This window comes from Cynoglossus semilaevis, chromosome 1 (assembly GCF_000523025.1).
Source record: "Cynoglossus semilaevis isolate Cse_v1.0 chromosome 1, Cse_v1.0, whole genome shotgun sequence".
NCBI classification, from domain to species: domain Eukaryota; kingdom Metazoa; phylum Chordata; class Actinopteri; order Pleuronectiformes; family Cynoglossidae; genus Cynoglossus; species Cynoglossus semilaevis.
In genome coordinates, this window is record NC_024307.1 from 22,327,432 (window position 1) to 22,340,849 (window position 13,418).

Below are 13,418 nucleotides of genomic sequence, written 5' to 3' on the forward strand. Positions count from 1 at the left end.
GGTTTTTATACTCATGATGCTGTCTATGTTTGTATTGTGTATACATAAATCCTAACAAATACCTCTACAACTGTAAATCTATGTTTTTCTAAAAACAAAAACAAAAATAAACAAACAAAAAAAAAGTAGTTTAAATCTATTGTTTTGTCTCTATCCAAAGGTTTTACGTAATTTCTGGACTATAAGCCGCTACTAGTGTTATACTAGAGTAGAGTAGAGTAGAGTAGGGCTTTATTCATCCCCCTTGGGGGAAACATACTTGTGCAGTAGCAAGTGGCAGTGCAGAAAAAGAGAGAAAAGGAGTTAACAAAATAAAAAGAGTAAAAGAACTAAAAAGCAAAAAGCACTCTAAAATTAAAGTAAGCTTTAGAAAATATACATAATGAACAAAAAATATACATATTGAAACCAAATATACATATTGAAACATATTGAATACTAGTAGCGTATGTCTGTCTGTGAATGGCTGTGTGCATATATGTGCGTGGGGCGTGCAAGAGTGAACAATAGCAAAAGTTGCGAGCCCTGTCATGTTGAAGAGTTGGTTATACAGGATCTGTTAAAACACAGTTTATGTTCTGTTGTGGCTGATAATAAAGACCCCAACTTCCCTGTTTCTGTTTACCTCTGCTGCGAACAAGCACAAAGTAAAGGGAGTTAGCCAATGTTCAGCCCTGGAGCAGATTACTGAGTCTCCCCTGTGCATTCCAACTACGGTCAGGGCGCCGAAGCAGGCTCTTGATCCAACATGTAACCAGCCGTGTTAGAGGCACTGTTCAGAAAAAAGCATTTATTTAATTAAAAGTGAAAAAAAATATATTACTGTGTAACATTTTCTGTGTAAATATCCCATGTTACAACGTGGACACCTGCGACGTGCAACTTATATGTACAATTTTTTTTTTTTTTTTGCTTATATGTACAGTTTTTTTTTTCTTTTTAAATTTAGTTCGGAAATTACGTTAGTTGTTAGCACATGGATAACATAACCTGGATGAATGAGAATCTTCACAGATGTTTTGTCACCAGCGTTTCAACATCACATCTCTTCAAATTTAAACAACCTTTCCTCAATAAATAGAAACTTCTAAGTCTACTCCTCACTCACTTTTCACTGTGCTTTCAGGAACATGCTTTCAACTGTCATAAGTAATTAAGGATGTTCTGTCTTCTATGTCTGTATGGTTCAAGAATCGTCGGTACATCATAAATGCATCACTGGACAGATTCAGTCCTTTATAGCAGAAGCTCCTAACCACTGGGTCAGGAATCAGAAGCGTCCATGGATCTTTTGGTACAGGAAATATTAAAAGTTTTATTTTTTTATTTTCAAATATACTTTAGGATGATTGTTACCTTACTTTAAGAAATTATCAAATTTTATGTATTGTACACATATATGTACATATACTGTACATTAGGGGTGTAACAGAAGAGGAAGGCCATGGTTAGGTACGCACCTCGGTACTGACATCACAGTTCGGTACACTTTTGGTATGAAAAGAAATGCGAATGCAGAAAATAATTACTAAAAAAAATTAATAAATATATATAATTTAGGTGTTGCACGACTTCAAGTCCACCCAGATCAATGAAGGTAGAGGTCGTGTAGTCACTGAGATAAAAAATTTACACCAAACAGGCAGCCCAAATGTAATATACTATATAGCTATATCTAGATATATATTTAGATCTATATAGATATACAGTATATACCTTATTTTTCACACTATAAGTCACTTCGGAGTATAACTTGCACTAGCCAAAAAATGCACAATGAAGAAGAAAAAAAAAACATACTGTAAGTCGCTCCAGGGTATAAGTCACACCAGTGCCCTCTAGCGGCCGTCAGTGTGAAAATAACGAACACACAGGTAACGTTTTAAAACAGTTCAGGTGGAAAAAACACAGACATCAGCTTGTAAGCTTCATCAGTGACAGTCCTGATATGCCAGTTTCAATCACAGTTTTTGTTTTCAGATCCTGATTTGCAGCTAAAAACAACGCATCAACACGGATAAAGTGGCCCGTGGTCTCCTTTCATGCTTGCCACCAGAACGTGCCGTTTCTTCCATCCACAATACAATGCTTTTCCATATTAACTGCTAATTACTGTAAAGTTGGTGTCACAGTACATATTCTTATATACAGTATATAGAATTTAAAGACAGTTTAGGGTTTCCAAAATTTTAAATGTACAGTTTTTTTTACATCCATTTTCATCCACTTATCCGTTACTGGGTTGCTGGGGCAGCAGTCTCCATGACTGCCACCCAAATCACACTGCACCGTACTAGCCCCCTGTGAACCTTCCTGCGGGTGGCGAGTCGACTGGACAGTTTTTAAAATATATTTCATATTTTTTTTATATTATCTGACATTTTCATCAGTCATAATTTGTACCTAACTTAGAATTAGATAGAACTGTTGATACATTACATCATCAAAAAGACATTTTTTTAAATTAACACGTTTGAGTTTAAATAAAAGATGGAACATTCTCTGAAGATGGAGGGTGTTACAAGATTAGTTGAAAATCACACTCAATTTAGTTTAAGAAAAAAGTCCTCACATGCAACAACAGGTGGCAGCAAAAACATCTGTCCTTCTTTATCACTTTTAAGCTGGTGCTTTTCAAGGAAGGGATCAGGTCAAGGGATAATTCAATACAGGTTTTTCATGTCCAGTACAGATACTGCAACTTGGAGTATCTTCTGATACCAATATCAATCCAAAACCTTCTTTTCCCCCGTAATGCCTTGGGCTGCCTTTGCTCAGGCGATAATGTCCCCGTTAACAGCATGTCATGCAAAGTTGAACATTTAGGCTTCAGTGTCGGATTGGATGGGCCATAATTGCTTTTTTTTTTTATATCCTGAAATTGGATCAATAGCAATCCTGAGTATTGGATTATGCCATGTCCAATAAATTCAAATCACCACCTACAGAAAAGAGGCAAGAGTCACTTTTACCATTCTTGAACTAAGCGATTGTGCCTCAGTTCAAGGGCTGGAGCTATGGCTATGGCCTGTATATGCAACATGTGCCCTTGAAAATCCTACGGAGAAAAGACTTGTTCTCTTAGACATTAACAAACACCACAAATCTGAAGATGAACTCCGTTGCCCTATTCTTTAGCGGCATAAGTCAGACTCGACGTCCACCTTCTAGGGCAGTGGTAACCAACCAGTCAAGAGGCTAAGAGCCACAATTTTAACTGCGTTACTGCAAAGAGCCACATGATATACAGTACATGGGCACATGCAAACTGCCCGATCCCTTTAAAAAAAATAAAACTCTCCCACTCTTTTAAAACTTACTGGGTACACCTTTTCATCTGTGCAAATTGGGTTTCCTTTAAAGTTATTTGTGTCAACGCCCATCGGCATGAGAGTCGCAATTCGACATAAATGCAAGAGCCGCATGAAAAAGGGGCAAAGAGCCACACGATCCCGCTTTGGTTCACCATTCAATACACCACCCTGTGAGGCTTGCTGGACATGCCATCCAAGAGCACTGTTGTATAAGCAACAATTAAACCAGCAGCCTTAACTCCATGATCACCTTGCTAAAATTCAAAAGGCGTTTTGAAGGCAATGAAAAATGTTTATTTAAATTAATTTGCATAGAAGCACTGCTCATTATTTGCCACTGGACCACTTTTAATAAGACACACTGAAACTTTTATGCAGAGTCAGTTTTTACTTTTAGTAACAAGTCTGTTTGTTTCCTTTATTAAAATCACTCAGAGCAGTGGTGTAGCTCCAGGACCCACCATCACCCCACAACCAAAAACCAAATAGATTTTAAACTTGATGAGGTGTGTTTGAAGCCAAGATAAGAAATAACAGCATGCTTTGAAAGAGATGAAGGTAAAACCCTTTTGTCAGGCCCTCAGGTTCTGAAACCAACTTTTGGAAGTACTCTACCCACCGGTTTATCTTTGACAAGTTGATGTGATTTTTTCCAAATGGAGTTTCAGTTATGACAGCCTCACATACCAACATCTCGCTGCACAAAAAAACACTGAGTTCTGTGTCGTATCTGCATTTCCCCATGCTCAATACAGATACTTACTGCCACATACTGTAAAAGAGTGTTAATGGGTCAAACTGATTTTTTTTTCCCTGAACACTATTTTTTGCCCTGTCAAGGGCCCATGACCCACTAAAACAAGTCAGTGATCCACTTTCGGGTTGCGGCCCACTAGTTGGGAATCACTGATAAAATGGGTTATTGTGACAAGTGTGTGTCACAAGTAGCCTTGAGTGCTTCTTAATTTTGTGCTGCTTGATTCTTTTGGCTATTGACATGAGAAGGCCAATATAGATACACTCCAGAAACCAATCCTGTGGATATATTTCCAAACATCAGTTTCAAGAAGTAATTTTCAAAAGCTGTGTTTTGTTGCTGCGTGTGACAGACATAAAAATACCATAAAACACAAAAAGTCAATAATAAATTAAGCTCAGCCTTTAACTCAAATATAACCAAGAGGAGTGCCATGTTGACTATTGCGATTAAGTATTAAGTCATGTTAATAGATGCATGAGAAATGTGGGCTTTAAATGTCTTCGTTTATTCCTTTTTGAACCATCACAAAATCTCACATGCAGGTTAAATCCAAGTACCACCAGATTTACTCCATAATGAGACATACACATCATCCACAAACCAGACACAGACCTGTTCTACTGCCATTCATAATAATCACTCGGCCACTAAAATTCAGTGTCAAACGACAATGTGTTGTCTGGTGAGCTACAAGCTGCTGTATCCATCTGTTTTTAAGAAATTACAAACGCCTGTTTAAAAATATACACATCTGTTACTATGAAAAATACCCCTGATGGCCGACACACCAAAGCAGGTTAGAGAAATGATCATGGTTGGTTTGTGGTTGCTAATTTTGGTCTATTCATTCAGTTATTTCTTCTTAAAAAAGAAGAAATACAAAAGTAGAAATAGGTGATGATTCTTTTTGGTACTACTCCAATTCCACAATAAGCAGCGTTGAAACACTCGCGAGAGAGTGTGAGTGCTTGACTGGTTTTTGTAACTGATTGTAACTGGATTTTCGCCCTTGTTGCTCACCATCAGCAGAGTGGACTTCTTTGAAATTTAAAACACACACACTGACAGCCACAAATAAGACTGTAACCCATTTCCCAACACTTTGTCACAGACACAAAAGAAATGCACACAAAAGACACACACACACACACACACAAGTCCAGGGCCTATCAATGTTTGGGTTTCTCAAATATTTACTGGAATTATTTCCATTAATCCCAAAAGCCTCAGATCTTTTACAAAGTCATTCAAACCCATTAGTCCAACAATGACCAATTCCAGATCCTGTTCTGTCCAATAATCGGTACCTGCAGTCTCACAACACTGCTGAATGCATATTACGCCAAGCCCATCTCCTCCAACACACTCCTGGGTGACTCGTCCTCCTGAAACCCAGACAAAGAGGTTTTAAACAAAAAGGAAAGGAAAAGAGGATTTAAAAAAATAAAAATTAAATGCAATAAAAAATGACCTCAACATTTTACTTTGGATAAGTACTATTAACATAGTACAAATGTATTACTGGTTTTCGAAGCAAGGGAAGCTGAGCGTAATGTTTATATGTGCTAAATGTTTATTAAAGTTACAGTAAATGTCAAATATACCAATTTGTTTACATTCCATATTAATGGTGGGACCAAATAATCTAAATCATTGGGGGTTTGTAATAAATTAGTCACAATCAAATTTAAACCACATATCAATATTTGACAGGAGCAATGTTTTTCAATTCAAACTGAATTAGGTAGTTTGGACCATAGGAAAAACTGTGACATACTTCCAAGAAGTGCTAAAATAAGGTTTAAGGTTTTTCTTATTTTCAATTTGAAGGATGAACTTGCTTCATCTTCTTCGTTGTTTGTTCATTCTATCCCTGTTGTCTTTCAGTGTAGCAATATTTATCTTTACATAACTAGGCCTAAACTTTAATTTCCCTGTATAACAGTCCAGCCACCACCACTGGAATTTAATTGAAGAAACAAAGAAACATAGACCCACAACATGCATGTTTTTAAAAAAGCACTTCTCAATTTTAAATAGGACACACTTTTTAATCTGAACTCTAGCTTCAATTCCACATCTTATTTTTTTCTCTTACTCCTAATCTTTTGCTGCTGTTAACCAAGTACATTATAAGACAAATACCGTAATTTCCGGACTATAAGCCGCTACTTTTTTTCCACACGCTTTGAACCCTGCGGCTTAAACACTGATGTGGCTAATTTATGGATTTTTACGGGCTAACGAAGCTAGCGATCAATGACTTTTCTGTTAGGCTACTGTGTGTTATACTAGTAGCATGTGAAGTGCGTGGGACGTGCGCAAGAGAGAACGGTAGCGAAAGTTGAGAGCAGTATGAGCCCTGTCATGTTGAATAGGAGCTGTTAAAACACTGTTTACGTACTGTTGTGGTCTGAGTGGCTGATAATAAAAACCCCAACTTCCCTGTTTCTGTTTACCTCTGCTGCAGACAAGACCAAAAGTTAAGTTAAAAGTTAAGTTATGTTATCTTCGGCCCCGGAACAGATCACTAAGTCTCCCCTGTGTATTCCAACTATGGTCAGAGCGCCGAAGCAGAAAAGAGCTAATGTATAACCAGCCGTGTTGCAGGCACTGTTTGAAAAAAAAAAAAAACCCCACGTTACAACGTGGACACCTGCGGCCTATATATGTACAATTATTTTTTTTCTTTTTAAATTTAGTGGGTCTGGCTTATATTCAAGTGCGTTCAATAGTAAAGTAAATTTTGGTTTTGTTCCGAAAGTGTTATTTTTAAGCACCACATTTTAAAAGTTAGCAAATACAGGCAAAAAGTGTTAATACTATTGTTGCCCTTTGTGTTTTCACTACATGAGCTTCACATGTTTACTTTATGGAAATTAGACGTCTGACAGACAGAACTGGTTGATAGTCACTGCCTCGCCTAAAGGATGTTTGCACTGTACAGAACATAGTCACCAGTGTTTGCTGTGTTTGATGGTGATAGTTATTTTTACTTTCTCTACGTCTTTATTTATCTGATATTTTGATAACTTTTGATCTCCATCTTGTGAAGAGTAAAAAGACCAACTAAACTAAAGCTGTAGGATCCATTAATCCACTAAAAAAGACGTCATAATTAGTACATTTTTGGTGGTCCAAGTCAAAGCCCCCATTTCCACAGTGACATTGAACTATATATTTAACTTTAATATTTAACTATATATTTACCTGCTCGCCTTTCTTCTAGGGGCAGTGAGTGAGAACTATTTACTGAATTAAGAAAGCATTCTTGTTTTGTGTCCACATGATCCACAGGAGATCTTGTAGATCAGTGATTCCCCAACCACAGTGCCTTGGCGAGGCATGAGAGATATTCAGGCTTGCCATCGGAAATTATACAATTTTACTGTGCCTCAAAGAGCAAAGATCTTTGTGTGGCTTTCCTTACAGTCCTGCAAGTACATCAGCATTGTGTTCAACTAAACAGGCCGAGGTTTATCACTGAGTAAATTGAATCTAGAAGACAATCATTATCATTACATAGGGTGGTGTGCAGTAGATTGTTCTGTTGTAAAATATTTGCCACATCAATACAAATTACCTCTTGCAGTAGATCTGATTGTTCAATGGCTTTGAGGACACTCTTTTTTGATGTGTCCTGGATCTCTCCACCCATAAGAAACTCGTCTAAAATGAAGTAGGCCTTCTCAAAGTTAAAGATGATGTCCAGCTCACAGACCTAAACAAACACAACAAACAGTGTTTTCTACAGCAAAGGAACGCCATCAACAATTTCATTCACTGAAATATGGGTCTGTCTGTATCGTAGAAGATAAAATTGACCTGAAAAACAACAAAAAAAATGACAAGGCAAATAATCACAAATGGCTTCCAATTACCTACTTGAGTATGGAGGAGAAAAGATGCACTAAGCCACAAACACAGAACTGTTTTGCAATTTGTTTGTACAACATTTCTCCTACAACTGATCTCAAAAGTATGCTAGTTTACAAGTGTGTCTCTGCACAGCAATTAGGACACGTAATAATAAGAAACACTCTGATGTGGACGGTACTGCACTAGTACTGCCAATAAATAATTTATATAATACTGTATATATAATAATTAACAACAAAGTACTAGTCTAATATTTGGGGAATGCAAGGACAAATGTTTTCATTACTATATTCGAGTAATGACAGTCAAGTATCTTCTTATAAGAAAGAATCTGTTAGACAAAATACACTTTTGATGACAGGGATTTAACATTTATAATTAAGCTGTGATCCTTGGTTTGGGGTGACAAATGTGACACTAAAATAATTGACTGAAAATACAAAGCAAGCAGGAGACAAAATACTTACACTGCCGAAATATTTATCGAGCAGCTCTACAAAACGATGAATGACTTCCAATGTAATTAGTTCATTGTCCTGTTCTTCAATTGCACAACAGAAGTAAAGACTGGCATACCTGCATGGAAACATACAAAATCAAGACATTTAGGGTAAAGGAGCACATCACAACAAATTAACAGCATTCCTAAAATACTCAATGCAAAAATCAAAGTACAGTATTTTACGAATAAAAACAAAGTAAAGGAGATCCTCGGTGTGCAATGTCCCTCAACCAGTGGTGTTTTGGTGTTACATCTCAATCTCCCATAAATATATAAAGAGATTGTTAGGTTTTGGCCATAATTTTAACATACAGCGTAAAAAAAAAAAATGCACAGGAACTACTTGGCAAGCATGGCAGACGCTCAAATGAAAATTCCAATTCCTGTACAACTTGTTATGGGGCAATCATGACTGTCATAAATGACAAAGTGCATCTAAGTCCAGTGGATTTAATTTTTTTTTTTTCTGTAGAACTATCTTTACAATCTCAAACAAATGGACAGGATCATTCCCTGTGCACACTGCCATATTCCCACGTCCAAGTAATGATCTGTATAATAATCAAGTACAGCTGCGATGAAATGCAGAGGATCTGAAATACGTATATATCTCATCGTACTGGATGCAGTTGCGCTTGCGTCATCACATCAACATCGTGTTTTTTGGCAACATTGTTTCAGTGACAAAAGTATTTCACACAGAAAATCGAACATGCACTTTTGAGCCATTTTCGGCCAAACATTTCTGGTGGCTGAATATTTGGTGCATACTGCTACAGAGAATAAACCATCTTCATTGCCCGAACCTACCGACTACTTTAAATAAAAGTGTTTACTGTGTATAGTTAAAACAATATGGTTTAAAAGTATGACATCTGCTATCCAGTTGTAACCTTACCACAGACATTCTAACTATTGCACATTGAATTTTTTTTATGACTAGGCATTGTTTATATATAATTAATTGAACTATATCTTATCATTTTGCTGTCACTGATTTAATAAAAAATGAAGGCAGGAAATAATGTTTTTTACAAGTCCTGTTTTTATATTGAAATTAGTGCTTACATAAGAAGAAAAAGGTCATTTGATTAGTGAGTAAATACCACAAAAATATGGGATCTTGATGGAAAAAGGCAAGTCTACCAACTGCTTTGTCACCGTTTTATTCATAACCCTAAATTTGGTAAAATATTACACAACTTCCAGGAATGCAGCAATCATGTCTCACATATCCAGTGTAGACCTAATCATTGTTCTTTGGATATTGGAGGATACTGCACTCACCATATTTCATTACTGTGGAGATTTAGGTTCTCATCCACATAAAATACTTTGCATAATGATGCTTTCTGACATAGGAAAACAGCAAGCAAAACTATTGAAAGGAACCACAAGTGTGGGACCACAAGTGCAAACTTTCATCATTTTTACCTTTTATAGACAATCTTTAGGTCCCTCCATTCCAGAAAGCTGCACATCTTTGGTTTACGAGCGAGAACTATCTGCATCAGTTCTCTCACCATCTTCTTCTTGTCACGCTCAGCCGTAGCTGTGTACCACTTCTGCAGCCTCAGCTTGCCCTGCCGGCTGAAAAGCAGCATGAAACGCATCTACATATGAAGACAGGGGAACACCAAACAACATACGGTCAACATGTATGCTTTAGAAAAAGTATAGTATGTGTTACGAGTAAAGAGAGCAATTAGTTGCTTTTGAATGTTTCATTTCTTTGCAATTCTGCCAAGAAAAAGAATTACTTATCAAATGTATCGCAATAGTTAAGGTAAAAAACCGTAAGGCCAAGTGTTTTGTCATTAGAGGGGGTCCTCAGTTTACGATGTCTTCAACCTACAGCGTGTGGTGGCGCAATATGCGGAAGAGAGCTGTGAGGGAAATAGGTAAATATGTACAGTATGTGAGTTCTAACTTACCCTGTAATTTAAGTTGTTGTTGTCGCACGTAGGCATGAAACTATGACATAAGTCGAGGACCCCTTGTGTTATAATTTATTATTTCATTTGACTTTTCAACAATGAATATTCTTCAACGAGTGTGTGTATCATCCACGTCATCTTATCCAACAATAGTTACATCGAGGGCAACTGGATGAAAAAAATAAAAAAATAAAAAACCTCCTCCGTCCACTTGCCCTCGGTGTAACTATTTTTGGATTCTACTACGAGGAATGCTGTACTGGGTACTGCTCAATCTATCAACTGGAAAGGAATGCAACGGATGTTTTGCAATGATAATATAAATGTTCACAACTTTCTGTTGTGAACTTTCCTGTTCTACAATTATTATTTTTTGATTATAGATTTGTACAAGAACACAACAATTGCCTTTCTTTTTCCTGGATTTGGCCATCCTTGAAGCTCTTAAGCTTTGAAACCCCTGCCTTAACAGATAAAACATTTATTCTGGAAAACAAAAAGATATTTGCATATAGTAGATAAGAAGAAAAATAGCCTGCTAGGGTGAAGCATCTCTCTACACTACAAAGATGCTTTTGTTTGGCAAAAAAAAAAAAAAAACCTGCCATTTAGGTTTGCACTTGGACTTCATCTTATTTTTTTTTTTATTTATTGAACATTTTATTTCATGACAAGGAAAAAAGCCATACACTGTTCTTATTTTTTAAGTCACTGTGAATATTTATGTTATGCAGACAACCTACTGCACAAGCTTCAATATATCAGAGAGTTGGCGGAACAGGAAACCATTTACATTTAGTACCTTATTTCAGTCACCAAGGCCTTTATTTTGAGAAGTTATTGAACTAAAAAAAAAAAACCTGTGACTGAGCGAAGTTTGTGGGAAATGTTTCATAATAAATAATAATTTTGCACTAAAGATCACTTTATATTTTGTATATTCTGTCAATTATGGCTGTTTGGTTATGGAATAAATCATAATAACATAATTATTTTAACTGATATTGAAATCAAGATTCAAAATGATTGATTGATTTGATAATTTGCTTATTTTTTTTATTTATAACCATGTGTGATGGGCATGTTAGATGCCCGGTAGAAGAAGAAACAAACAGGAGACAGTGGAGAAATTACTGCAGCTGTATATATGTATATGTGTATATATAAATATATATATATATATATATATATATAACCGCAATAACACTCCAGTTGCAACATTTTCTATTCAAAATAGAAATCTTAGATGTCAACAAAAAATGTACATTAAATGTTGTTTTGTTTTTATAAATGTTGTTATAAATGTTTAATGTGTACATTTGAGGATAGCATGATGAAGAGCTGAAAGACATTTAAAATAGTAATAGTTATGTCTTTTACTTAAGGAGAGAAGGAAGGAATCGGCATAGGCCATTGGCAAAGTTGTTAGTCTATATTTTAGATGGATAGATCTTTATTAATTAAGGAAAGATTTTTAGCCAATACTCAGAACGAGCAACTTTCCCTTTACATTAAAAGTATATGCAGATGCCACCCCGTTAGACACACGGTTTTTAAATTAGCCCAGAGGACAAATAGCTGTGTTCAACAATGAAAGCTACCATATGCTGTCCTACATGTTGGACAATATTGTGAGGTTAAGCATATTCGATAACAACGTATAATCACACTATAAGAGGTTGCAAAATTATTTACAGTGTGCCTTTAAAATTTGGGAGGTCTAATCTATTTTTGATTCACTGTACAAAAGCCGGTACAGCATGCTAAAAACATATCAAAAGAGATTCTGAGTTTTTCTTAAATTTCTAAACTAAACAATTATTTGCTTTATGACTAAATATTTATTTCTGCAATGTAGACAAATTCAGAACGTGACAGCTAAATAACAATTCTCTCTCGTTCACTGCTTACACTATCTAAAACCAGGGACGACACTCAAAGAAATACACACACGAAAACACACTATGATGCAGAGCAGTTATGGATTTCCATTGTCCATATTAAGAATAACATGTCATTTAAACAATCCGTTTACAGTGTGGCTTTTTCTATCCGTTCGTTCTTTTAAAAAAGGCCTGTTAGCTTTAGGCTAAGCTGACAGCCGACAGGTAAAGGCAGCGCAGGTGGACACTTCCTAAAAAAAAAACCCTACACCTTACTAGCGTTAGCGTTAGCTTAACAGCTCTTGTGTCCGTCTACACCCGAGTAGAAAACAATAACTTACCATTTCCTGCACGTTTGGAAAAAAAAAAGCGATCTTATGCACGAAGTCTACTTCTCTGCTGCTTGGTCCCACAGACACAAAATACAGAACTACATAGGCTAACAAATACGGTCCATATCTGTCAGACAGTGAACTGCTGTGCAACAAGCAGCAGCAGACCAGCAGTACCTCTCTTGTCCTGCTGTTGGCAACTGATAACGTCCGCCTCTCGTTATGAGCATGCGCACATCGCGCATTTGTTTCGCAGGTAATATATTTATATTTTATATATATATATTTTTTTTAACAAAACAAAACAAACTTTCAAAACATATTTTAAATATATTAATATTAAACGATATCTGAAGGACTCTTCTGATTTATTCCCTGATGATTGTATATATAAATAGGTATACTGGTATAAAATATTAAGAACTGCATTTTGTGGTTCTTAATATTTTACATCGTTATACCCATTATACACCATTACTTTATGAGTGCTGTGTAATGGCTGCTGGAATTACATAGATGACCATGCATTGAGGCTAAACAGAAAGGCAGAGTCAGGGTTTGTTTTGAGCTGTTTTACGCAAACATGCATAGAACACTTTCATGGGACTATATGGACCCATGCTATTTACATAATGGTGATGGTTAGGTGACGTTAGAAATATGAAATATATGATCAATCTTAAAAAATAAAATAAAAAAAAATGCTAAAATACCATTTAATACAGCTGACAACCTGGGTTGTTGAAATCAAATCATGACAAAGACTTTTCAAATCACTTTTTATTTAGATTTAAAAAAGGCATACATTATC

The 13,418-nt window shown here is 36.1% G+C and overlaps 1 protein-coding gene across 1 annotated transcript; it reads right to left on the bottom strand.

The window, feature by feature from the left end:
- Window positions 1–3,641: 3,641 nt before the first annotated feature.
- Window positions 3,642–12,816, bottom strand: ap1s1 (adaptor related protein complex 1 subunit sigma 1). The gene is made up of 5 exons (XM_008319489.3): window positions 12,617–12,816; window positions 9,890–10,068; window positions 8,421–8,529; window positions 7,658–7,795; window positions 3,642–5,459 (listed from the first exon to the last, which is right to left on the bottom strand). The coding sequence occupies exons 1-5, from the start codon at window positions 12,617–12,619 to the stop codon at window positions 5,412–5,414; spliced, it is 477 nt and encodes a 158-aa protein (XP_008317711.1). The 5' UTR covers window positions 12,620–12,816; the 3' UTR covers window positions 3,642–5,411.
- Between the last annotated feature and the right edge of the window lie 602 nt (window positions 12,817–13,418).